The following is a 23,597-nucleotide window of genomic DNA, read 5'->3' on the forward strand; positions in this document are numbered from 1 at the left end:
AGCACCAAGTGACCAGAGCTCTTTGGCTACTGTCCAGATAATCTGATCAGCCTTAGCACAGCAGTTAATTGTGGTTGATCCTGAAACCCAACAAGAGGAAGTGGTGCTGACTGCAAAACCTTCCCACTGTAAGTGGAGGAGCCTGCTTGAGACTGAGCACATGGGCGCTTGTTCACAGGAAGACAATTCTGGTTAAAATGATGTCCAAACCTGATCCGCTCAGCTACAGGTACTTTGGGTTCCATTACTACACAGAAACAAACCTGCAGCTCCAAGGGAATTGAATATAAGAAAACAGTGCTCCCAGGAATGTTCAACAAATGGGATAAGCAGCAATCTCCTTGCTTCCAGTGCTGTTCCCTCAGCGTTTGAGAGAATTCTATGATGATGGCAAAAAGACTATTGCCCCTCCTCCTGCTGTAGCAATGCCCCAGGGCATAGGTTGCAGTGTTGGCATCAACTACAAAGAAAAGACTTGCATTTATATGGTGCCTTTCATGACCGCAGGATGTCCCAAAGTACTTTTTTTTTAGGTGAAGGCACTGGTAATGTAGGAAACTTTGGTTATAGTAGAGTCCAGACAGTTTTGATATCACCTGAGATAATTATATGTTTGCCTGTGACTGATTCACCCAGGACCAGATGTTACTTTCCTGACCTCTGGGTAGATCTCTTCATCTTTTTGGAATAGGAGGAAGATGAAGAGAGGACGAGTTTGAATTTGAAGAACATTTTCAGGCAAAGGCCTCTGGGCTACAGCATTCCTTTCCCTGAATTAGCAGTTATCTCCTTTGAAGTACAATCCACAAGTTGCCTCTCAGTTTGAGTCCAGATACTGATAATGGTCTGTTGCCATTCTGGATGAATACTGTTGTAGTTCTTTTAAGAATGCCTAAAATTCAGGATTTCCCAGGTATTAAGTTGTCACCACCAGTGTGGACAGCCACAATAATCATGTGGAAGAATTGCCAGTCCATTGTGTAGCAGAGCAGGAAGATCACACAATGCTTATCGAATTACTTTTTAAAGGGAGAATGCCATGAGTCATTTTACTCTGAGGATGATGACCCACAGGCTGCTGACACTAAAGGCAATGAAAATTTGTAACTGATGCTGGAGAAGATTGCGTGACCATCATAACTGGTGGCCAAATGAATGAGGGAGAATAGTTATTATCCTAGAGTTGATGGAATTAAGTAGATAGAAATTGTGGATTGCTGTTTTAGCTCTGATGCTTTGAAGAAAGATTGTTCTTCCAGGGTGGAAATCAGTATGACTTTCCTCTCTGTAACAGTGTATTAATATATTGCTTGAAATGACGCAGAATGAAAGGTGCCCATATGGAGCACAGAGAGAGTTAAAGGGTGAGAAATTGGGCTATTAGTGCCCGTTGTTTGGGCGCTACGAGTGCCCTTAGAGCACCAAAATGACATCCGCAATGCATGCGCACACACTTTCGGGCGAATCACACGGTATGTCATATTGGTGCAGGCGTTAGCGCGCGTGCAATGAACGTCCGCCAGAAGTATGCAGAGCAGGCAGATCATAATGTCAAACAGCATAAAACGCTGATTTAGCGCCAGCGGTGCCATTTTGGAGTGTATTGCTCCAGCCAACGCCCTTTCTCAGCAGGTGGCCATATTCACCCAGGGTGTTCAGGGAGCAATCCTACTACCTGAACCTCATTGAGGAACAATGTGTGAGACGCCTGCGCTTCAGTAAGGACGACCTCACTGAAATCTGCCACCTGCCACAGCCACAACTCCAACCTCAGAGCAGGGCAATGACTGTGTTGCCACTGGCTGTGTAGGTGACCGTGTTGATGAACTTTAATGCCTCTGGCTCCCTCCAGGCTGGAGCTGGAGATATTTGCACCATATTGCAGTTTGCTGTATACCGTTGCGTAAGGAAGGTCACTGAGGCTCTCTATTCAAAGAGAGCTATCTACATTTCATTCTTTCTTGCCAGAGACAAGCAGGCAGAGCAAGCTCGTGGCTTTGTGAGGATTGCAGGCTTCTCTATGGATCAGGTGCCATTGACAGCAAGCACATCACTTTGTGGACATCACATGTCAACTCTGCCATGTACCGGAATTGAAAGGGATTTCACTCCCTCAATGTCCAGCTGGTGCATGACCATAGGCAGTGAATCATGCAGGTGTAAGGGGTCTTTTTAACGAGCTTGTGGTGTGCGAGATCGATTCTTGATTTCACACTGCTCGTGAGCGGTTTCGAAGCGCTCCCCCCTCACTGATTCTAGACACTGGACTTATTGCCAGACTACCTTGATGTGTTGGCCCAACTTGTGACTCGGAAGACAAATGGATCAGGTGAGACAAGGTAAGTTTTAAAATTAATGGTTTCTTTATTTATAAGGAGAATAAAAACACAGGGAACAAAGAAACAACACAGACAAAATCATTAACACGCCTCCCAATGGGAACTAAAATTTAACACCCAAGAATTACTTTGACTATCTTAAAATACATCAATTCATTAGCTGCGGTATAATAAAACGGGGGTGGGGAAAGCGCGCGGTACAACGAAGGATAAATAACACTCCCGATTACAAAGCCCTTAATATTAAAACCCTCCCGTCTCTAAAGTATCCCTCTACTAGGTCAGCTAGGTGGAGTTGGGCCTCTATGCTCACCAGGGTTTTAAAACTGTCCTCGACCTTGGTGCTCCTGTAGCTTCCGGGATTCCCGATTAATCTTCCTTCTGGGACGGGCTCCTGAACCTGCTCTCCTGCTCGAACTTGTAGAACCTCCGTGCTCCTCGAACCGTAATCGAACCTCCTAATCGGACCTCTCCACTCGAACCGTTCAACTTAACCTTAACCTCTCGTTGTTCTCTGCCTCCGATCGTACCTTCTGCCCGTCGATTTTCCCCCAACAGTTATACCGTTTCCTTGCCCTTATCTTTGGCGCCAAATCAGGGGTTTTCTTTTGTCAAAGTTTTGGGCCGGCTACTTTGACAAAAGCTGGTACTTTAGTTTAACGACTTTAATTGTGGCCGAAACCAAACTGATGGGTTATGTCCCGTGTCCCGCTGAGTTTGATGCAGATAATGGGTCTTGTCTATGCTCTGTGATGGGTTTACGTTTATCTGGCGATTAACATGACCTTTTCAAGTGCAAGTCCTTTGTTTTTGACTTCGTTACTGCTGCTACCTTTATTACCATATCAATTGCAGTCAGTCTGGAATTTTCCAATCGGTGGTGACTCAGGTTTCTTTAAGGTATTGCAGTGGTATGTCCTTCTGAAATGAGTCATGTGATCTGCCGACTCCATCTTGTGCTCTTAAAAATGTGGCCATTTCAGGGGTTTTAAAATGTAGGCTGTATTTTCCTGGATTTTGCGAATCCTACACAGGTCAATGCCTGGTATCCTGGCAGCAGTCATGATGCCTTCATTAAGAACATAAGAACATAATAAATAGGAGCAGGAGTAGGCCATTTGGCCCTTTGAGCCTGCTCCGCCATTCAATGAGATCATGGCTGATCTTCTGCCTCAATTCCATTCACCGGCCCTATCGCCATATCCCTTGATGCCCTTACTAGTCAGAAATCTATCGACTTCTGTTTTGAATATACCCAATGACTGAGCCTCCACAGCCCTCTGGGGTAGAGAATTCCAAAGATTCACCACCCTCTGTGTGAAGAAATTTCTTCTCATCTCAGTCCTGAATGGTCTACCCTTTATCCTGAGGCTGTGGCCCCTGGTTCTAGACTCCCCAGCCAAGGGAAACATTCTCCCAGCATCCACCCTATCAAGTCCTGTAATAATTTTGTATGCTTCAATGAGATCCCCTCTCATTCTTCTGAATTCAAGAGAATACAGGCCTACTTTACTCAATTTCTTCTCATACGACAGTTCCGCCATCCCAGGAATCAATCTTGTGAACCTTCGTTGCACTTCCTCTATGGCAAGTATATCCTTCCTTAGGTAAGGAGACCAAAATTGTACACAGTACTCCAGGTGTGGTCTCACCAAGGCCCTATATAACTGGAGTAAGACTTCTTTACTCCTGTACTCAAATACTCTTGTAATGAAGGCCAGCATACCATTTGCCTTCCTAATGGCTTGCTGCACTTGCACATTCACTTTCACTGACTCATGTACAAGGACACCCAGGTCCCTTTGAGCATCTGCATTCCCCAAACTTTCAGCATTTAGGAAATACTCTGCCTTTCTGTTTTTTCTACCAAAGTGGATAACTTCACATTTATCCACATTATATTCCATTTGCCATGTTCTCGCCCACTCACTGAGCCTGTCGAGATCCCCTTGAAGCCTCTTCACATCCTCTTTGCAACTGACACTGCCACCTAGCTTTGTATCATCAGGAAATTTGGAAATCTTACATTTAGTCTCCTCATCCAAATCATTGATATAGATTGTGAATAGCTGGGGCCCAAGCACCGATCCTTGCGGTACCCCACTAGTCACAGCCTGCCATCCTGAAAAAGACCCGTTTTTCCCTACTCTTTGTTTTCTGTCTGTTAACCAATTCTCAATCCATGCTAGTATAATACCCCCAATTCCATGTGCCCTAATTTTGTTCACCAACCTCTTGTGTGGGACCTTATCGAAGGCTTTCTGAAAATCCAAATACACATCTACTGGTTCCCCTTTGTCTACTCCACTAGTTACACCGTCCAAGAACTCCAATAGGTTTGTCAAACAGGATTTCCCTTTCATAAATCCATGTTGACTCTGCCCAATCTTACTATTGGCTTCTAAGTGCCCAGTTATTGCATCCTTTATAATAGATTCCAGCATTTTCCCAACTACTGATGTGAGGCTAACAGGTCTGTAGTTCCCCGTTTTCTCTCTCCCTCCTATCTTAAATAGCGGGGTTACATTTGCTATCCTCCAAACTGCAGGAACCGTTCCAGAATCTATAGAATTTTGGAAGATGACAACCAATGCGTCCACTATCCCAATGACCACCTCTTTCAAAACCCTAGGATGTAGGTCATCAGGTCCTTGGGATTTATCGACTTTTAGTCCCATTAATTTTGCTAGTACTGTTTTTTTACTAATAATAATTTCTTTAAGTTCCTCATTCTCGCCACACCCTTGGTTTTCTCATATTTCTGGGAGAATGTTTGTGTTTTCCTCCGTGAAGACAGAAACAAAGTATTCATTTAATTTCTCTGCCATTTCCTCATTCCCCATTATAAATTCTCCCATCTCTGAATGTAAAGGACCTACATTTATCTTTGCCAGTCTTTTCCTTTTCACATACCTATAGAAACTTTTACAATCCGTTTTTATACTTTTCGCTAGTTTGTGCTCATATTCCATTTTCCCTTTATCAATTTCTTGGTCCCCAATTGCTGATTTCTAAAAAGATCCCAATCCTCAGGCTGGCTGCTTTTTCTGGCAACTTTATAAGCTTCCTCCTTTGACTTAATACTAGCTTTAATTTCTTTTGTTAGCCATGGTTGGATCACTTTTCCTTTTGGGTTTTTATGCCTTAGAGAAATATATGTTTGTTGCAAATTATGCATTATTTCCTTGAATGTTAGCCATTGTATGTCCACCTTCATACCTTTTAGTGTAGTCTCCCAATCTACCATGGCCAACTTGTCCCTCATACCCTTGTAGTTTCCTCTGTTTAGATTGAAGACTTTAGTTTCAGGTTCGACTACATCACTCTCAAACTTAATATAAAATTCAATCATATTATGGTCACTTTATTATGCCCATGTGTAATTGAGACATGGACTGCAGGAGTTGGTTACAACAGGTCTTTACTGAGTGGAGACAAACTGGAACTAACTATGCAAAGTTACTACACAGGCTTATATACAGGGGTGGTCACTACTGGTACTGCAGTAAACAGGGGCTGCAGAATATAGTTCCTTCTGCAAAGTACATACACTACAATTCCTCCCCTTTTAGCTAAACAGTACATAACATTCGATTAATAATTAAATAACATATTTACAATTACAGTTGCTAGATACATTAGCTGAAGTTAAGCAATTATAAGTTCAGTCTTTGAGGAGGCTTCCTGATTCTGTCTGGATAACGCCTCTTTGGGGTATCAGGTTCTTCTGGCAAAGTTGATTCGGGATCAACGTCGTTGTTTGGTTCGTCTGCTTCCAATATCACCGATTCTGAGGTAGATGCAATTGGTACTTCGGTTTCATCACCAGGTGTATCAGATCGTGGTGTGGAATTGACGTTTTCCAGTGACTCTAGAATCTGGTCAGCATGGCGTCTTACAATGCTCTCTCCAACATCCACGGTATACATTAGGGGTCCTTGCCGTGTGCAGATCGTTCCTGGCTGCCATTTCTCTGTGCGGTAGTCCCGGGCCAAAACTGGTTGACCTATCTTAAAACTCCTGGTCGGCCTTTCATTCATATTCTGAAACTGCCTGTTCTCCACATCTCTTCTGATGTTTGGCTTAACCAAATCCAAGCGGCATCGTAGTCTTCGATTGAAGAACATCATGGCTGGAGTTTGGTTGGTAACCGCATGTGTCGCATTCCGGTAGGCAAGCAGGAAGTTATCCACCTTGTGTTGTAGGGGTATGTCTTCATTACACATTGCCTTGATAGCCTTCTTGAATGTTTGAACGAACCTCTCAGCCAATCCATTGGTGGCTGGATGATATGGGGCGGATGTGTAATGCTTAACACCATTGTTCTTTAAGAACCCCCGGAACTCTTCAGACACAAACTGTAGTCCATTGTCGGAGCAAATCTGTTCAGGCAGCCCATTTCTGGCGAATATGGTTCGTAAGACTATGATAGTTTTTTCTGTGGTGGTTGAGGACATTTTTATTACCTCTGGCCACTTTGAATGTGCATCCACCGCAATTAAAAACATCGAGTCCATAAATGGACCAGCAAAATCAATGTGCACCCTTTGCCATGGAGATGAGGGCCACTCCCATGGATGTAGAGGGGCTTGTGGTGGGGTGTTTTGGACCTTCTGGCATCCTGTACAGCTGTTGGTCATCTCTTCGATTTCTATATCGATTCCCGGCCACCACACAAACGCTCTGGCTAAGTTCTTCATTTTTACCCCTCCCAGATGACCCTCATGAAGCTCATTGAGCAATCTATCCTTCAATTTGGGTGGAATTACTACTCTGGACCCACACATCAAGGTTCCTCTGCACACTGACAGCTGTTCTCTTCTCGGCGAGAATGCTGGCAACAGTGGTTCGCCATGTGCTGGCCATCCCTTCACCGTTAAATCATAGACCCAGGAGAGTGTCGGGTCATTTCGTGTTTCCTTTTCTATGTTTGCATTTGTCACAGGTAGACATTCGACTATGGTCGAGTGGAATATCTCCACAGGATCCACTGCAGGTGCTTCTTCCACCGTCGGCAACGGTAGGCGCGACAATCCATCAGCATTCCCATGCTGTTTAGTTCCTTTGTACTCGATGTCATATTGGTGTGCCCCTAGGAAAAGGGACCACCTCTGTAGCCGTTGTGCTGTCATTATCGGGACACCCTTCTGAGGGTTGAAAATGGAGACAAGAGGTTGATGATCAGTTAGTAGAGTAAATTTCTGACCGTGCAGGTAGTGATTGAACTTCTTCACCCCCCACACCAGGCTGAGTGCCTCTCTGTCAATCTGGGCGTAGTTACGCTCGGCTGAAGTTAACGAGCGTGACGCAAAAGCTATCGGCCTCTCTGAACCATCAAGGAATTTATGTGACAGTACCGCTCCAATGCCGTAGGGAGACGCATCACACGCCAGTCTTATCGGTAGTGATGGGTTGTAGTGAGCCAATACTTCTCTTGAAGTGATTAGGTCTTTACTCTTCTGAAAGGCCCGCTTACATTCATCGCTCCATTTCCATGCTACTACAGTTTGTAGTAGGGCGTTCAGTGGGTGCAGAATTGTGGACAAATTCGGCAAAAACTTATGGTAGTAATTCACCAATCCGAGGAATGACCTCAGTTGCGACACATTTTCAGGCGCTGGAGCCTTAACCACCGCTTCAATTTTGTCAGGGGACTTATGTAACCCCTCTTCATCAATCACGTGGCCACAATACGATATCTGTTTCTTAAAAAACTCGCACTTGGGGCGATTGGCTCGTACCCCATGTTCTCTTAGTCTAGTGAGCACCTGCTCTAGGTTGGCAAGGTGTTCACTGTCATCTTCACCTGTCACTAGGATGTCGTCCAAGTTACACTGAGTCCCCGGAATCCCTTGCAGGACTTGTTCCATTGCTCTTTGCCATATCGCCGGAGCTGATGCTACTCCGAATACCAGTCGATTATACTGGTAAAAACCTTTGTGAGTGTTTATCGTGAGATACTTCCTAGAGGATTCTTCAACCTCCATCTGCAAATATGCTTGTGCTAGGTCAATTTTTATAAAACGCTTCCCTCCAGATAGTGAGGCGAAAATATCTTCTATCCTCGGGAGAGGATATTGTACTGTGTGAAGTACTGGGTTCACCGTCACCTTGAAGTTCCCACAGATGCGAACCTTCCTTGGCTCCTCAGACTTATTGTTTAACGTTTTCTTCATGACAGGAATGATGGGTGTCGCCCACTCGCTCCAGTCTACCTTAGATAACACGCCTGCATTCTCCAGATTCTCCAGCTCTGCCTCGATGGCTGGGCGAATTGCATACGGTACCGGTCTTGCTTTGAAAAATTTGGGAATTGCATTCTCTTCTATTTTTATCGAGGCAGTTACGCCTTTAAGAGTTCCCAGTTCTTGTTGAAATACCTCTTTGGCGTTAGCTAAGATTTTTGACAATCGTCCAGGTGTGATGTCGTCATCCTTTTTACCAGCCACCGTCAGTGCCTGAATGGAGTGCCAGTCTAAACTTATCTTTCTGATCCATTCACGTCCCAATAACGGTGGTCCACCATCTTGCAGTATGTACAGATACAATTTCTGTATTTTCTTGCCGTTGTATTCGACAGGCACCCTTATTTTCCCTCTGGGGTATACTTTCTGCCCCGTATACGTCTTCAAGACAATGGATGTCTCTTTCAAGGGTATGTGTGAGAATAGCCACTCGTAGTCTCGTCGATTCATGACGGTCGGGGCTGATCCTGTATCCAATTCCATTTTGACTTGGGACCCTGCTATCGTGAGGGTGACCCAAATGGTTCGGTGATCCTCTTTTGCGATTATGTTGTGAAGTTTGAGACAGCTTCGTCTCTTGTTCCCGGATTCACTATCGCTCTTCTGGTCTTCGGAACTACTGTCCGTCATCTTTTGTACTTTCCTGTACTGTTCCTTGGTAGCCTTTTTGTTGTTGTTAGTCTTCTTCCCAGACCTGCAAACTCATGCAATGTGTCCCATCTTTCTGCATTGCCTGCATATTTTGTCCTTGGACCAGCAGTCCTTCTGGTCATGGGTTGTTCTGCCGCAGCGATAACATTTTTCAAATCTCCATGTCATTTCGTGGGTGCCGTATTCCTGTGGCTTTTGCTGTATTTCCGCAGCTCCCCTTGCTGCTGCTTCGTACGATATTGCCATGCTGAAAGCCTTATCTATCGTCAGCTCTTTCTCTGAGAGTAACCTCTTCTGGGTTCCTTCACTCAGGAGTCCACAGACAAATTTGTCCCGTAGAGTATCTGTCAGTCCTGCTCCGAACTGGCAGTGCTTTGATAGCTTGCGTAGCTCCGTAAGGTAATCAGCATTGCTCTCATCTTTATGCTGATTTCTCCTGTGGGTGTTCCTGTAGGATATCAACAATTTCGTTAAAACTCTTCGCCATCGGTTTGGCTGGAGTGATCAGGTTCCGCAATAGGCCGTACGTTCTTGCGCCCATTAAGTTTAGTAGTACCGATGCCTTTTTCTCATCGGCTACTTCGTTTGCCTTGCAATATACTTCGACTCTTTCCACATACGTGGTCCAGTCTTCTATTGCATTATCGAAGGCAGTGATATTGCCAGTCTTCGGCATCTTGGAAATCTAAGATGGCGCCTCCCGCGCTTTGCCTTCTTCCCCGATTTAACAAAATGGCGCCTCCCGCGCTTTGCCTTCTTCCCCGCTGGATTAAGATGGCGCCTCCCGCGCTTTCCATCTTCTCCGCTGCTGCTAGCGCTGTTGCTGGCATTTTATGCCTTGATGGCGACGCCCTATGGTCTTCGCGCACTTCCCCCCCGCGCTGCTGCTAACGCCGCTCTCCGCGGTTCCCGTGGCAAACTGCAGCTCCTCGCGGCTTTCTGCGCTTCTAATTTCTTTTATTTTCCCGTCGTCAGAGCAACCCTACGGGACACTTTCCTCCCTCTTCTCGGGTCTGTACGCTGCCCGGCTTCGTAGCACCGGCCGCGCCCTGTGTGCTCCACCCTCTCTCCTCTTCCCGACAACGTTGCTCGGCCCCGTTGAAAGCCACCCAATCGAGCTCTAGCCCGCCGCAGCCCAGGAAGGATCAGTGTACTACCTGCCACCAGCCCGATTAGCTGGAACACCATAGACAGGATAACCAAGCCCCGCTCTCGACAGTCTCTCCTGCAAATCTTCAACTCCGATGAATCAGAGGCGGTTGCCCACGGTCAACGCCCGTTTCTTCTGTTTGTTTTTTTTTCTTTCTTCCTTCTGGCCTCGACCTCTAACAACTTCGTTTCAGGGATGGATCCCCATGAGGTGGTGCAGAACTGTAGGTAAGTTCAGATCTGCTCGTCGCCAGTATTATGCCCGTGTGTAATTGAGACACGGACTGCAGGAGTTGGTTACAACAGGCCTTTACTGAGTGGAGACAAACTGGAACTAACTATGCAAAGTTACTACACAGGCTTATATACAGGGGTGGTCACTACTGGTACTGCAGTATACAGGGGCTGCAGAATATAGTTCCTTCTGCAAAGTACATACACTACACACTTGTCCCTAAAGGCTCCTTTACCACAAGATTATTGATTAACCCTTTCTCATTACACAGTACCAGATCCAGAATAGCCTGTTCCCTGGTTGGTTCCTCCACATACTGATCCAGGAAACCATCTCGCATGCATTCCAAGAATTCATCCTCCACACCATTAGTGGTACTGTAATTTGATTTGTCCAGTCAATATGTAGATTAAAGTCCCCCATGATTACCGTATTGCCCTTGTTACATACACTTCTAATCTCTTGATTAATACTGTGCCCTACATTACCACTACTGTTTGGTGGCCTATACACAACTCCCACCAATGTTTTCCACCCTTTGCTGTTTCTTAGCTCCACCTGAACTGATTCCAGTTCTACATCACGATCTGCCAAGCCAAGATCTTTTATCTCTACCTACCGATCTCATCCCTTATTATCAGCGATATGCCACCTCCTTTTCCCTTTTGTCTGTCCTTCCTAAATATTGAATACCCTGGAACAATCACTTCCCAGCTTTGGTTACCCTGCAACCATGTCTCTGTAATGGCAATTACATCATACCCATTTACTTCTATTAGTGCCATGAATTCATCCACCTTGTTGCGAATGCTACGTGTATTTAAATAAAGTGCCTTCAACTTTGCCTATTTAATATTTTTCTGCACTTTGACCCTCTTTACTGTTGGCCTTTGTTTCTGCTCCCTACTAGTTTTGTTGACTACTTTTCTAACTTGCACTTCCAGCTTTGCTTCTCTCCGTTAGTTTCTCTCACTTAGGTTCCCAGCCTGCGGCAGTCCGCTGTACCAGCTGCATTTAAACCACCACACCAAACCAAAGGGTGGCTACTGGGCAACAAGGGCTATCCTCTGACAACATGGCTCATGACACCGGTTCACAGCCCATACACACTGGCACAGCATGCATACAATGAAAGCCTTGCTGCCACACGAAATGTCATAGAGCAGACCATTGGTGTGCTGAAACAACACTTCCACTCCCTGGACTGCTTTGGAGAAGCCTTGCAGTACTCGGCAGAGTGGGTGTTAAGGTTCGCCGTGGTCTTCTGTGAGCTGCACAACCTTTCCATCATGAGCCCTTGCCACCAGCTATATGGCGAGCAGCTGAGGAGCATGAGGAGGTGCATGAGGAGGAGGAGGAGGAAGAAGAGGAAGAAGGAGCCAACCAAGGCAATCCGGGCTGTCTGTGAAGAACTAATTCCACTGCGATACCAGTAACTGCAACCTCATTCACCAACAGTCCCACACTCCTTACCTTCCCTCTGTCACTGTCCATAACATCCTCCTGTTTCCCACAATGCAAAAATAAAAACCAACACAAATTAAACATTGTTGTTTTAAACAGCCTTCTGTTGTTCACTTGAGTAGTAACAAATTTAGTCTTTTGGTTATAATCATTTAATTCTTTAACTTCAGCATAAAAATCAATTTACAAGCAGAGTATAGTCACAGATAGAGCACATGAACATAGGCATGTGTCCCTTCTCGTGCTGCTTGAACAAAGGAAAAAGTTTTTATTTATACACTATTCTCTTTATTAAACTGGAAGTAGCCTTGCCTTATTTGGTAGCCTCCAGTCAAAAGCACTGTCCTTCAGCCGACGCACACAAGTTTACATTTCTCGTACATCAACATTCGGTAGTCTATGTTCAATGTACCGTTTTTCAACCGGCTTGCAAAGATTGCAATGGTATGTGATGGGATGTTTACAGTATGGCAATACTATAAACATCCCAAGACCCTACTTCAATCTTGAACACTGGCTGTTGCCAAGTGAAATCTGTATCTCCCTTTCTCTCTCTCTAATGATGCCAACCACCTTTTTTCCCATATTGAATGAACTTTCGGAAGCTGAATTAACCGAGTTCCATATGCCAACATGTCCTACTTTTTAATTTTTTTTCATGGGTTATGTTACCTCTTAGCAAAGTGTTTTATATCCTTCTTTGGGCTAGAAATTCGATGTATTTGCGTCTCTCGTTAGCGCCCCCGGGGGTGATGTTAAGGGTCTTTATCGAATTTTCCCCCCTATGTCCCTTATTGTCTTCCTTACATGACATAATGCAATGGCCAGGATCCCTCAAGCTATTATCTGGGCTCTCGCCAATCCCATCTGAAATAATCTAACCCATGAGTGTAACTCCACACCATTCATGTGGATTAGAACTCTGCCACGTCCTACAGCCAGACCTCCAGCATCAAACCAGGGCAACCACGGCTCTCCCAGTGGCAGTCAAGGTCACTGTGGCCCTCAATTTCTTCGCCAGCGGATGCTTCCAGTCTGCAAAAGGAGACATAGCTAACATTTCAGTGTGCTGTCCATCGCTGCATCAAGGAGGTCACTGAGGATCTCTACAGCAGGAGAAGGGACTACATTGGCTTCCCGATCACCAGAGAGAAACAGGACAAGCGTGAATGTGTGTTTGCCAGGATAGCGGGCTTCCCCATGGTGCAGGGTGACATTGCCTGCACCCACATGGCTTTGCGGGGACCACATAACAATCCTGCAAAGGCTACCACTCACTTAATGTGCAGTTGTTGTGTGACCACAGACAGCGAATCCTCAATATCAATGCCCACTATCGTGTCAGCAGCCATGATGCCTTCACCTTGCGCCAGCAGTCTTCCAGCCACCACATCAAGCTCGAGGGTGGCTGCCCGAAGACAAGGGCTATCCGCTCTCCACCTGGCTCATGGCTCCCCTCCACAACCCCAACACTCGTGTCCAGCACTCATATCGGCTTATTGCAGCAATGGTTCCGTTGCATTGACCGCTTGGGAGGAGCCCTCCAGTAATCGCCGGAGCGGGTATCCCATTTCATGGTGGGGTCTGCTGCATGCTCCACAACTTGACCATCATGATGGTGCAGCCCTCGCCAGCAGGGATTGTGGGACCACCTCAGGAGGAGGATGAGGAGGAAGAGGATGAGGAGGAGGACGAGAAGGAGGAGGAACAGGAGGGAGGGAGGAGGCAGCGAGACAATCTGCCTTCGGGACAGGCTGTCCGAGACCGGCTCATCAGAATGCGATTCAAATGAATGAAACCTAAGATCCCCATTGCTCATCACATCCCCATCATACCATCCCTGTCTCACGCCATATCACAGCATCCTCCTGGGTGCAAAGGTGAAGTGAGAGAGACCACAAAATATTCCAAACACCATTAATAAATTTATCTATAAACATATCACACATACCACATGAATTCTAGTAACTAATGACCCTTGTGCCTGCCATAGTTGAATAGCTGTCATTGTGTGCCAGGTGTGTGATGTGGGTGTGAGTGTTGCTAGGTAGAGATTGTTGGTGGGTGAGTGCTGGGGGTGTGGTACATTGAGCAGTGTGTGAAGCTTATGGTACAGATGGTGGTATGTAGCATTTGTTGAAGCATTCACTCATCCTGACCACCCGTGTGAGCTCGTTAAACTTCCTCCTGCGCTGGGTGTGGGACCTGGGGACCACAGTGCTGCCCGTGATGTGGTGTGCCACCTCCCTCCACATAGTGCGGCAGACTTGTGGCGAGGGCTTCCTGCCAGTTGGTACAGGACCACCCACCTTCTCTCCACCGCTAAAACCAATGCCTCCAAAACTTCCTCTGAAAACCTCCGTGCTCTCTCCCTGGGGCGACGATCTGCCATCAGCATTTGTAAATAAGTTCTCTTTATTCTTTTTCTTATGGTTGTTGAGGCAGCTGCACACCCAACAATGCTAAGAAGGAGGTGCTGCAGCATCAATGGATCTCCCCTTTAAGTAGTGAAAAAAGCCTGTGACAATCATTACTTGTGTTTAGACTACACCAGATATTGGTCCATCTCTTCAGTATAACTCCAATGAACTTGGGTTTTTAGACGAGACTCATGACTGCAATCAATTTAACGAGGAGTGAGGACGAATTTTGCGTGCAGTCTAGATGATTTTCACCTGTCGCTACTTAACCATTTTTAGTCTAAACATCGGCCATTCCTTAGCTATGATGAATTTCTAGCCCGACTCTAAGGGAATCAAGAGATATGGGGATTGGACGGGAAAGTGGAGTTGAGGTGCTGTGTGACCTACTCTTGCTCCTATATCTTATGTTCTAAGTTGGCATGCTGCCTGCATTGCAATCAACGGGCGTAGGTTAATTGTGCATCGCGATCCCCACAATTGTTTTTGGGGACTATCCAATTTAGCTCCATAGACTTTTGAGCAAGTCAGCCCAGCTAGTTCGAGAATCAACCACTGAGGCAGGTCAAGAAGTAATTAGAGATGCATAATGAGTTGTCTCAGACACTCTATACAATTTGGAAAAATATAGTGCAAACTATGTCAAAGAGGGAGGGAGTGGCAGTAGTGTGATAATTTAAAGGTCAGAATTTACTCTATATTGGCTGCAAAGATGTTGTTGGTATTGGGTATAATAGAAACATAGAAGATAGGAGCAGGAGTAGGCCATTCGGCCCCTCGAGCCTGCACCGCCATTCAATGAGATCATGGCTGATCATCCAAATTCAGTACCCTGTCCCTGCTTTCTCCCCATATCCCTTGATCCCTTTAGACTTAAGAAATATATCTAACTCCTTCTTGAATATATTTAATGAATTGGCCTTAACTGCCTTCTGTGGTAGAGAATTCCACAGGTTCACCACTCTCTGGGTGAAGAAATTCCTCCTCATCTCTGTCCTGAATGGCTTACCCCTTATCTTCAGACTGTGACCCCTGGTTCTGGACTCCCCGCTATCGGGAACATCCTTCCTGCATCTAGTCTATCTAGTCCTGTTAGAATTTTATAGGTTTCAATGAGATCCCCTCTCATTCTTCTAAGCTCTAGCGTATATAAGCCTAATCGACCCAATCTCTCTTCATACGTCATTCCTGCCACCCCAGGTATCAGTCTGGTGAATCTTCGTTGCACTCCCTCCATGGCAAGAACATCCTTCCTCAGATAAGGCGACCAAAACTGCACACAATACTCAAGGTGTGGTCTCACCAAGGCCGTCGCATTTATCCACATTATACTGCATCTGCCATGCATCTGCCCAATCACCCAACCTGTCCAAATCATACTAGAGTTTCTCTGCATCCTCCTCACAGCACACACACCCACCCAGCTTTGTGTCGTCTGCAAACTTGGAGATATTACATCTAGTTCCCTTGTCTAGATCATTAATATATATTGTGAATAGCTGGGGTCCTAGCACCGATCCCTGCCGTACCCCACTAGTCACTGCCTGCCACTCGGAAAACGACCCGTTTTTTCCAACTCTTTGCTTCCTGTCTGCCAATCAGTTCTCTATCCAAGTCAGTACCTGATTAATAATAAAAGCATAACCATGGGGGAAATCAGGTTGTTGCATGTCACACCAATTTTTTTAGTGAGCGTTATACCCACCTCCCAAAGAATGATAACAATGGAATTACGTACCGCTCATGCTTGCTGATAAACCCATGATCTGACTGTTCCAAATTATGAGGACTATTCAGCTGGAATCTGCTCTGATATCCTTCCAACTCTTTATAAGTGGATGCACTTCTAGGACATAGTGTATTTACTGTGAAAGCTTAATAAAAATCTTAATGGCCCAGAACTTCGGGTCCCCACGGGTGAGCACGCACGGGGTACTCACCCGTAGGCCCAATGGAAGTGCCGGTTTTGTGCATGCACTGCGCATGCGCGGGAAACCGGCACTTCCGTTCCCCTGAAAGAAGGGGTTCAGAGGTCGAACGCATGCGCAGGAGAGGCTGCGTGTGCGCATCGAACTTACTTTTTTTTGCAGGGTTTCCCGGGAGGGTAAGTCTCCAGAAGTTAGACATTTAAAAAGCAGTCGCAAGGCCTGCTTTTTACAAGGTAAGTGGTGAATTAATTAAAATTAAAACATTTTTCCCACAGGTTTATTATTTTTAAATACTTTAAAGAAAGGTAAGTTTATTTTTAGCCCCGTTAGAAAATAAAATTATTTTTTTCAAAAATTTAAATTATTGTTTAAAATAATTATTTCATGTAATTTATAGTTTGTTTAAAAAATGTGATTAAAAAAAAATTTATTTGAAGATTTAGTGATGTTTTGGGGCTTATAGTATTTATAAGTTTGACAGCTCTTCCTGTCAAACTTATGAATGAAGCATTCCCTGCTACCATTGGCTGTCCATGGCCCACGTGATCCCAGGGGACGCATCGAACTAACTGCGCCCCTGGGATACGCAAGCACTGCGCACCGGCAGTTGGAGCAGGCCCAGGATCGGAATTCCACGGGGGCCTACAGCTCAACGGCCGGCGTGCAAGGTAAGTGCAGGTCGGGGGCTTACACCCGCAGGAAGCCCCCGACCCGAATTTCTGGGCCATTAATGTAAAAGCAAAAATTGTGTGTAAATGTCTAAATATGATCTGTATTGCAAATGCATTAGTGAGCTTTTGGATAGTTTTTAGCTTTAATATTTTCATGTATTTTTTCAGAAATCTTTTGCAATAAAGTTAGAAAGATTCAGCATGCACCCAAAATAATCATAGAACCATAGAAAGTTACAGCACGGAAGGAGGCCATTTTGGCCCATCGTGTCCGCGCCGGCCAACAAAGAGCTATCCAGCTTAATCACACTTCCCAGCTCTTGGTCCGTAGCCCTGCAGGTTACAGCATCCCAAGTGCACATCCAAGTACTTTTTAAATGTGGTTAGGGTTTCTGCCTCTACCACCCTTTCAGGCAGTGAGTTCCAAACCCCCACAACCTTCTGGGTGGAGAAATTTCCCCTCAAATCCCCTCTAAACCTTCCCCCAATTACTTTAAATCTGTTTTTGACCCCTCTACTAAAGGAAATAGGTCCTTTCTATCCCCTTTATCTAGGCCCCTCATAATTTTATACACCTCAATAAGTTCTCCCCTCAGCCTCCTCTGTTCCAAGGAAAACAGACCCAGCCTATCCAGTCTTTCCTCATAGCTAAGATTCTCTACTCCCGGCAACATCTTTGTAAATCTCCTCTGTACCCTCTCTAGTGCAATCACATCTTTCCTGTAATGTGGTGACCAGAACTGCATGCATTACTCTAGCTGAGGCCTAACTAGTGTTTTATATAGTTGAAGCACAACCTCCCTGCTCTTGTATTCTATGCCATGACTAATAAAGGCAAGCATTCCGTATGCCTTCTTAATCTAGCTGGCCTGCTACCTTCAGGGATCTGTGGACATGCACTCCAAGGTCCCTTTGTTCCTCTACACTACTCAGTGTCCTACCATTTAATGTGTATTCCCTTTCCTTGTTAGCCCTCCCCAAATACATTACCTCACACTTCTCGGGATTGAATTCCATTTGTCACTGTCCTGCCCACCTAAGACCACAGCTTGTGTGGCAATGAAAGGCTGGCAGCTGAATCTGCTCCAAAGATTAGGGCTAATTCCTGGATCAGGTATTTGCAGTGAAGAGTGATACTTCCAGGGATTTAATAGGATGGAAAATCAAGGGCCATGGGCTTAGGATTTTCTGATCAGCGCTCCCGGTGAGTACCCCTCCTCACCACGAATGCCCAATTAGGGAATTAATCTAAAGGTGATCTTTTAAATTTTATAATTTGTATTTATTTATTTTGAGTAGAAGTTTTATGTCTTACTGATTGTCTACAAAGCTTCATTCAGTGGGCACAAATGATTTACTTTTTTTTGAGAGTAAAACTATTTTGCTTCACTCAGCACCTGAATAAAGCAAACTGCAGACAAGAAATGGAAAAGATTCCCCAATTGGTAAGTACTTCATTAAATTAAATTTTAATATGTTAGAAATGTATTTTGCTCATTTATTGGAGATTAATTGTCATAAATAGCAGGGATTGATTTAGAAGAGAATTATACTGGAAATTAAAAGGTATTGGGCAGGAATTTCATTGGGCCGTGGAGGCGGGATTGGAGGCATGTGGGTGGTTAAAATCCTGAAAATCCTGGGACATTGGAACCGGTTCTGGGGGAGGTGGGAGCAGTTCAAACCGAACGGTTTGCACCTGGGCAGTGCTGGGACCGATGTCCTAGGGGGAGTGTTTGCTAGTGCTCTGGGGGAGGGTTTAAGCTAAAATGGCAGGGGGTTGGGAACCTGAGCAGGGGGACAGAGGAAAGGGAAACAAGGATAAAAGCAAAAGATAGGAAGGAGAAAAACAAAAGTTGCAGTCAGAGAAATCAACGGTTTAAATCAAATATGGCCACAGTAAATAATAATTCTAATAGGTCTAAGAGCGTTAAAAAAACAAGCCTGAAGGCTTTGTGTCTTAATGCGAGGAGCATTCGTAATAAGGTGGATGAATTAACTGTGCAAATAGAGGTAAACGAATATGATTTGATTGGGATTACGGAAACATGGCTCCAGGGTGGCGAAGGCTGGGAACTCAACATCCAGGGGTATTCAATATTCAGGAAAGATAGGCAGAAAGGCGGGTGGGGTAGCATTGCTGGTTAAAGAAGGGATTAACACAATTGTAAGGAAGGATATTAGCTCTGATGATGTGGAATCTGTATGGGTAGAACTGAGAAATACCAAGGGGCAGAAAACGTTAGTGGGAGTGGTATATAGACCTCCAAACAGTAATGCGGAGGTTGGGGATGGCATTAAAAGGGAAATTAGAGAAGCATGCAAAAAGGGCACAGCAGTCATCATGGGTGACTTTAATCTACATATAGATTGGGCTAACCAAATTAGTAACAATACTGTGGAGGAGGAATTCCTGGAGTGTTTACAGGATGGTTTCCTGGACCAATATGTCGAGGAACCAACCAGAGATCAGGCCATCTTAGACTGGGTATTATGTAATGAGAAAGGATTAATTAGCAATCTTGTTGTACGAGGCCCTTTGGGTCGGAGCAATCATAATATGATCGAATTCTTTATTAAGATGGAGAATGAAGTAGTTGACTCAGAGACTAGGGTCCTAAATTTAAATAAAGGAAACTGCGATGGTCTGAGGCGCGAGTTGGGTAGGATTGATTGGGGAATGTCACTCAAAGGGTTGACGGTGGATAGGCAATGGCAAACATTCAAAGACCGCATGGATGAACTACAGAATTTGTTCATCCCAGTTTGGCATTAAAATAAAACAAAAAAGGTGACTCAACTGTGGCTAACAAGGGAAATTAGGGATAGCATAAGATCCAAGGAGAGGACATATAAATTGGCCAAAAAAGCAGTAAACCTGAGGATTGGGAGCAAAAAGGGATTAGTTAAGAAAGGGAAAATAGAGTATGAGAGTAAGCTTTCAGGGAACATAAAAACTGACTGTAAAAGCTTTTATAGATATGTGAAGAGAAAAAGATTGGTGAAGTTAATCCCTTGCAGCCAGAATCAGGGGAATTTATAATGGGGAACAAAGAAATGGCAGACCAATTAAATACATATATTAGTGCCGTCTTCACAAAGGAGGACACAAATAACCTCCCAGAGATATTGGGGAACATAGGGTCTGATGAAAGGGAGGAACTGAAAGAAATCAGTATTTATAGGGAAATGGTGTTAGGGAAATTGATGGGATTGAGGGCCAATAAATCTCCAGGGCCTGATAATCTACATCCTAGGGTACTTAAGGAAGTGGCCCTAGAAATAGTAGATGTATTGCTGATCATCTTCCAACATTCGATGGAATCTGGAACAGTACCCATGGATTGGAGGGTAGCTAATGTTACCCCGCTATTCAAAAAAGGTGGGAATTACAGACCGGTAAGCCTGACATCGGTAGTGGGGAAAATGCGAGAGTCCATTATTAAAGATGTAATAGCAGAGCACTTGGAAAACAGTGACAGGATCGGACAAAGTCAACATGGATTTACAAAAGGTAAATCATGCTTGACTAATCTACTGGAATTTTTTGAGAATGTAACTGGTAAAATAGATAAGGGAGAACCAGTGGATGTGGTGTATTTAGACTTTCAGAAGGCTATCGATAAGGTCCCGCATAAGAGATTAGCGTGTAAAGTTAAGGCACATGGGATTGGGGGCAAGGTATTGACTTGGATAGAGAACTGGTTGGCAGACAGAAAGCAAAGAGTTCGAATAAACGGGTCTTTTTCCAAGTAGCAGGCAGTGACTAGTGGGGTACCGCAGGGAACGGTCATTGGACCCTAGCTATTCACAATATATATTAATGATCTAGACAAGGGAACTAGATGTAATAGCTCCAAATTTGCAGACGACACAAAGCTGGGTGGGCGTGTGTGCTGTGAGGAGGATGCCGAGAAACTCCAGGATGATTTGGACAGGCTGGGTGATTGGGCAAACGCATGGCAGATGCAATATAACGTGGATAAATGTGAGGTTATCCACTTTGGTGGCAAGAACAGGAAGGCAGATTATTATCTGAATGGCAATAGATTGGGAGAAGGGGAAGTGCAACGAGACCTGGGTGTCCTTGTGCACTAGTCACTGAAGGTAAGCATGCAGGTGCAGCAGGCGGTTAAGAAGGCAAATGGTATGTTGGCCTTCGTAGCGAGAGGGTTTGAGTATAGGAACAAGGATGTCTTGCTGCAGTTATAGAGGGCCTTGGTGAGACCACATCTTGAGTATTGTGTGCAGTTTTGGTTTCCTTATCTGAGGAAGAATGTTCTTGCCATGGAAGGAGTTCAGCGAAGATTCACCAGGCTGATACCTGGGATGGCAGGAATGACGTATGAGGAGAGATTGGGTCGATTGGGCTTGTACTCACTGGAGTTTAGAAGAATGAGAGGGGATCTCATTGAAACTTATAAAATTCTGACAGGACTGGACAGACTAGATGCAGGAAGGATGTTCCCGATGGTCGGGGAGTCCAGAACCAGGGGTCACAGTCTAAGGATAAGGGGTAGGCCATTTAGGACAGAAATTAGGAGGAATTTCTTCACCCAGAGTGTGGTGAACCTGTGGAATTCTCTACCACAGAAGGCAGTAGAGGCCAATACATTAAATATATTCAAGAAGGAGTTGGATATATTTCTTAAGGCTAAAGGGATCAAGGGGTATGGGGAGAAAGCAGGGACCGGGTACTGAATTTGGATGATCAGCCATGATCGCATTGAATGGCGGAGCAGGCTCGAGGGGCCGATTGGCCTACTCCTGCTCCTATCTTCTATGTTTCTATGAAATTGGGTGGCACAAACCCATCCCGCCCCAACCCGCCTCCATGCCAGTTTCAAAGGAGGCGGGTACCCGCCCCGCACTGGGACCCGCCTCCCCGAGGCGGGAAGGGGATTAGTGCCAATTAACTGCCTAACAGGTAGTTACCAGGCAGTTTTTAGCCTAATCCCTATTTTCATTGGTGATATGTGGGATGCTCGATGGCTCCAAACCACGCCAAGTTAGAGGAGGCGGGCCGTCGGGATGAAGGGCTTGGAGGGGTCGAGATGTCCGGTGTTCAGGTGAGTGATGGGTGCATGAGCGCAGAGGTAAGTGTGTTTGGTGTGTTTAAAGTGTTTAAAGAAGTTTTACTTACATGTACTTACCTTTACAGCCTTCCTTCCTTCAGGTCTCAAAAATCCCTCATGTCACCGGCACAGAAAGCAGAATGGCCGCGATCTGTCAAAAATTGCAGCATTCAGCTTTCTGTTCCGGAGAGATCTCTAAATCATCCTGAGAGGAAGGAATTAATTTAGAGTACAGATTGTCAGTGTTTGACAGCTTCAAACAGCTGTGAAATGCTGATATTTCATCTGTCAAAAGGTCTTGACAGATGAAATATCAATCTGTGACGTCACCTGTTGCCGGGTGGCCCTTAATTGGCCTGCTGAGTCGCTGGGCAGGCTCAACAAGGTCAATCAATTCAAAATCACGTGGGTTGGCTAGAACTCGATGGAGGTGGGACTACAACCCCGAAAGTTGTAGTCCCGCCTCCTACCCGCCTCCTCAATGTAAATCCAGCCCATTGTATCTGCAAAGTTGTATCCACTATTTTCTAAATGACCGGAAATATACTCTAATAGTTATAATGAACTGTGGTGTTAATAACTGGTTGCTGAATAGTATGAGTTTATCCTTAGCAACAGAATTTAAATTTGGCACTTCAAACATTTCACGTTTGAATTTGATTTCTGATCAAAAGTTGGTTTGTCGCAAGGTAGGTAATTCTGAGTACAGTTTTCATTGTTCAGCACTGACCATAATTTTGATAGTACTCAGAAACCCAGAATCATTGCTCATTATATATTGCTTATCGCTTCTACAGCTGCTTCAAATGAGCCATCATCACATTTCTTCACTCTTCTGACTACCACCAAAGAGGCCAAATTGACTTAAAAGTAACAGGTGTGAGGAGTACATGTTCCTGACTGTCTGCATTTCATGGCCAACATTTTTTAAACAGTTAATGAACCAACCAGTGAATTTGCAGGAACATTACTCTATGTCCCCTGTTGCCATATGATCAGTACTATCTACGGTGACTGAAGTATAGAAGGCCATTACGTTGATCATCAGAAATTGGAAATGAGTCTTTGAGATCAAACTCTGAGGAGCAGAAGGATTATCTCCCTGCCGTCCCTGAGCATCCTTTGACCAGTCAGCACATGTTCAATATCTGTGTAGCCCAGCATGAGTATCAAGGTTGATTAGACCCAAACCAAGTCGTTGAGTGTCTGTTGATGGTCTTCCAAAAGTTATCATTTTTAATTTTGGAGCTATTTAGGATGTAGGTCTTCAATTATTTGAATAACCACTGTAGACAGCCTGTACCATGCTCATCGGCACAGCTCAGAATGCCTGTATGCATTTGTAGGAGTTTGTTTTGCTGCTATCAGGTACTTTAAAAATTCAACAAAATTTCAGTTCATTGCAAAAACTTGCTTTCCT

General features: G+C 44.9%; 1 protein-coding gene across 2 annotated transcripts in view; it reads left to right on the plus strand.

The window, feature by feature from the left end:
- LOC147081793 (uncharacterized) overlaps positions 1–23,597 on the plus strand; it is a 51,842-nt gene that overhangs the window by 20,685 nt on the left and 7,560 nt on the right. Inside the window, exon 4 of one of the 2 annotated variants that reach the window (XM_085980668.1) lies at positions 18,497–18,547. The exons of the other annotated variant lie outside the window; for it this stretch is intronic. Within the exon in view, the coding sequence (XP_085836794.1) occupies positions 18,497–18,547 (51 nt within the window). The remainder of the gene's footprint in view (positions 1–18,496; positions 18,548–23,597) is intronic. 2 annotated transcript variants of the gene reach the window in all.

Source organism: Somniosus microcephalus, unplaced genomic scaffold, assembly GCF_052327205.1.
Source record: "Somniosus microcephalus isolate GS21.2 unplaced genomic scaffold, FLI_Smic_1.0 scaffold370, whole genome shotgun sequence".
Taxonomy (NCBI): Eukaryota; Metazoa; Chordata; class Chondrichthyes; order Squaliformes; family Somniosidae; genus Somniosus; species Somniosus microcephalus.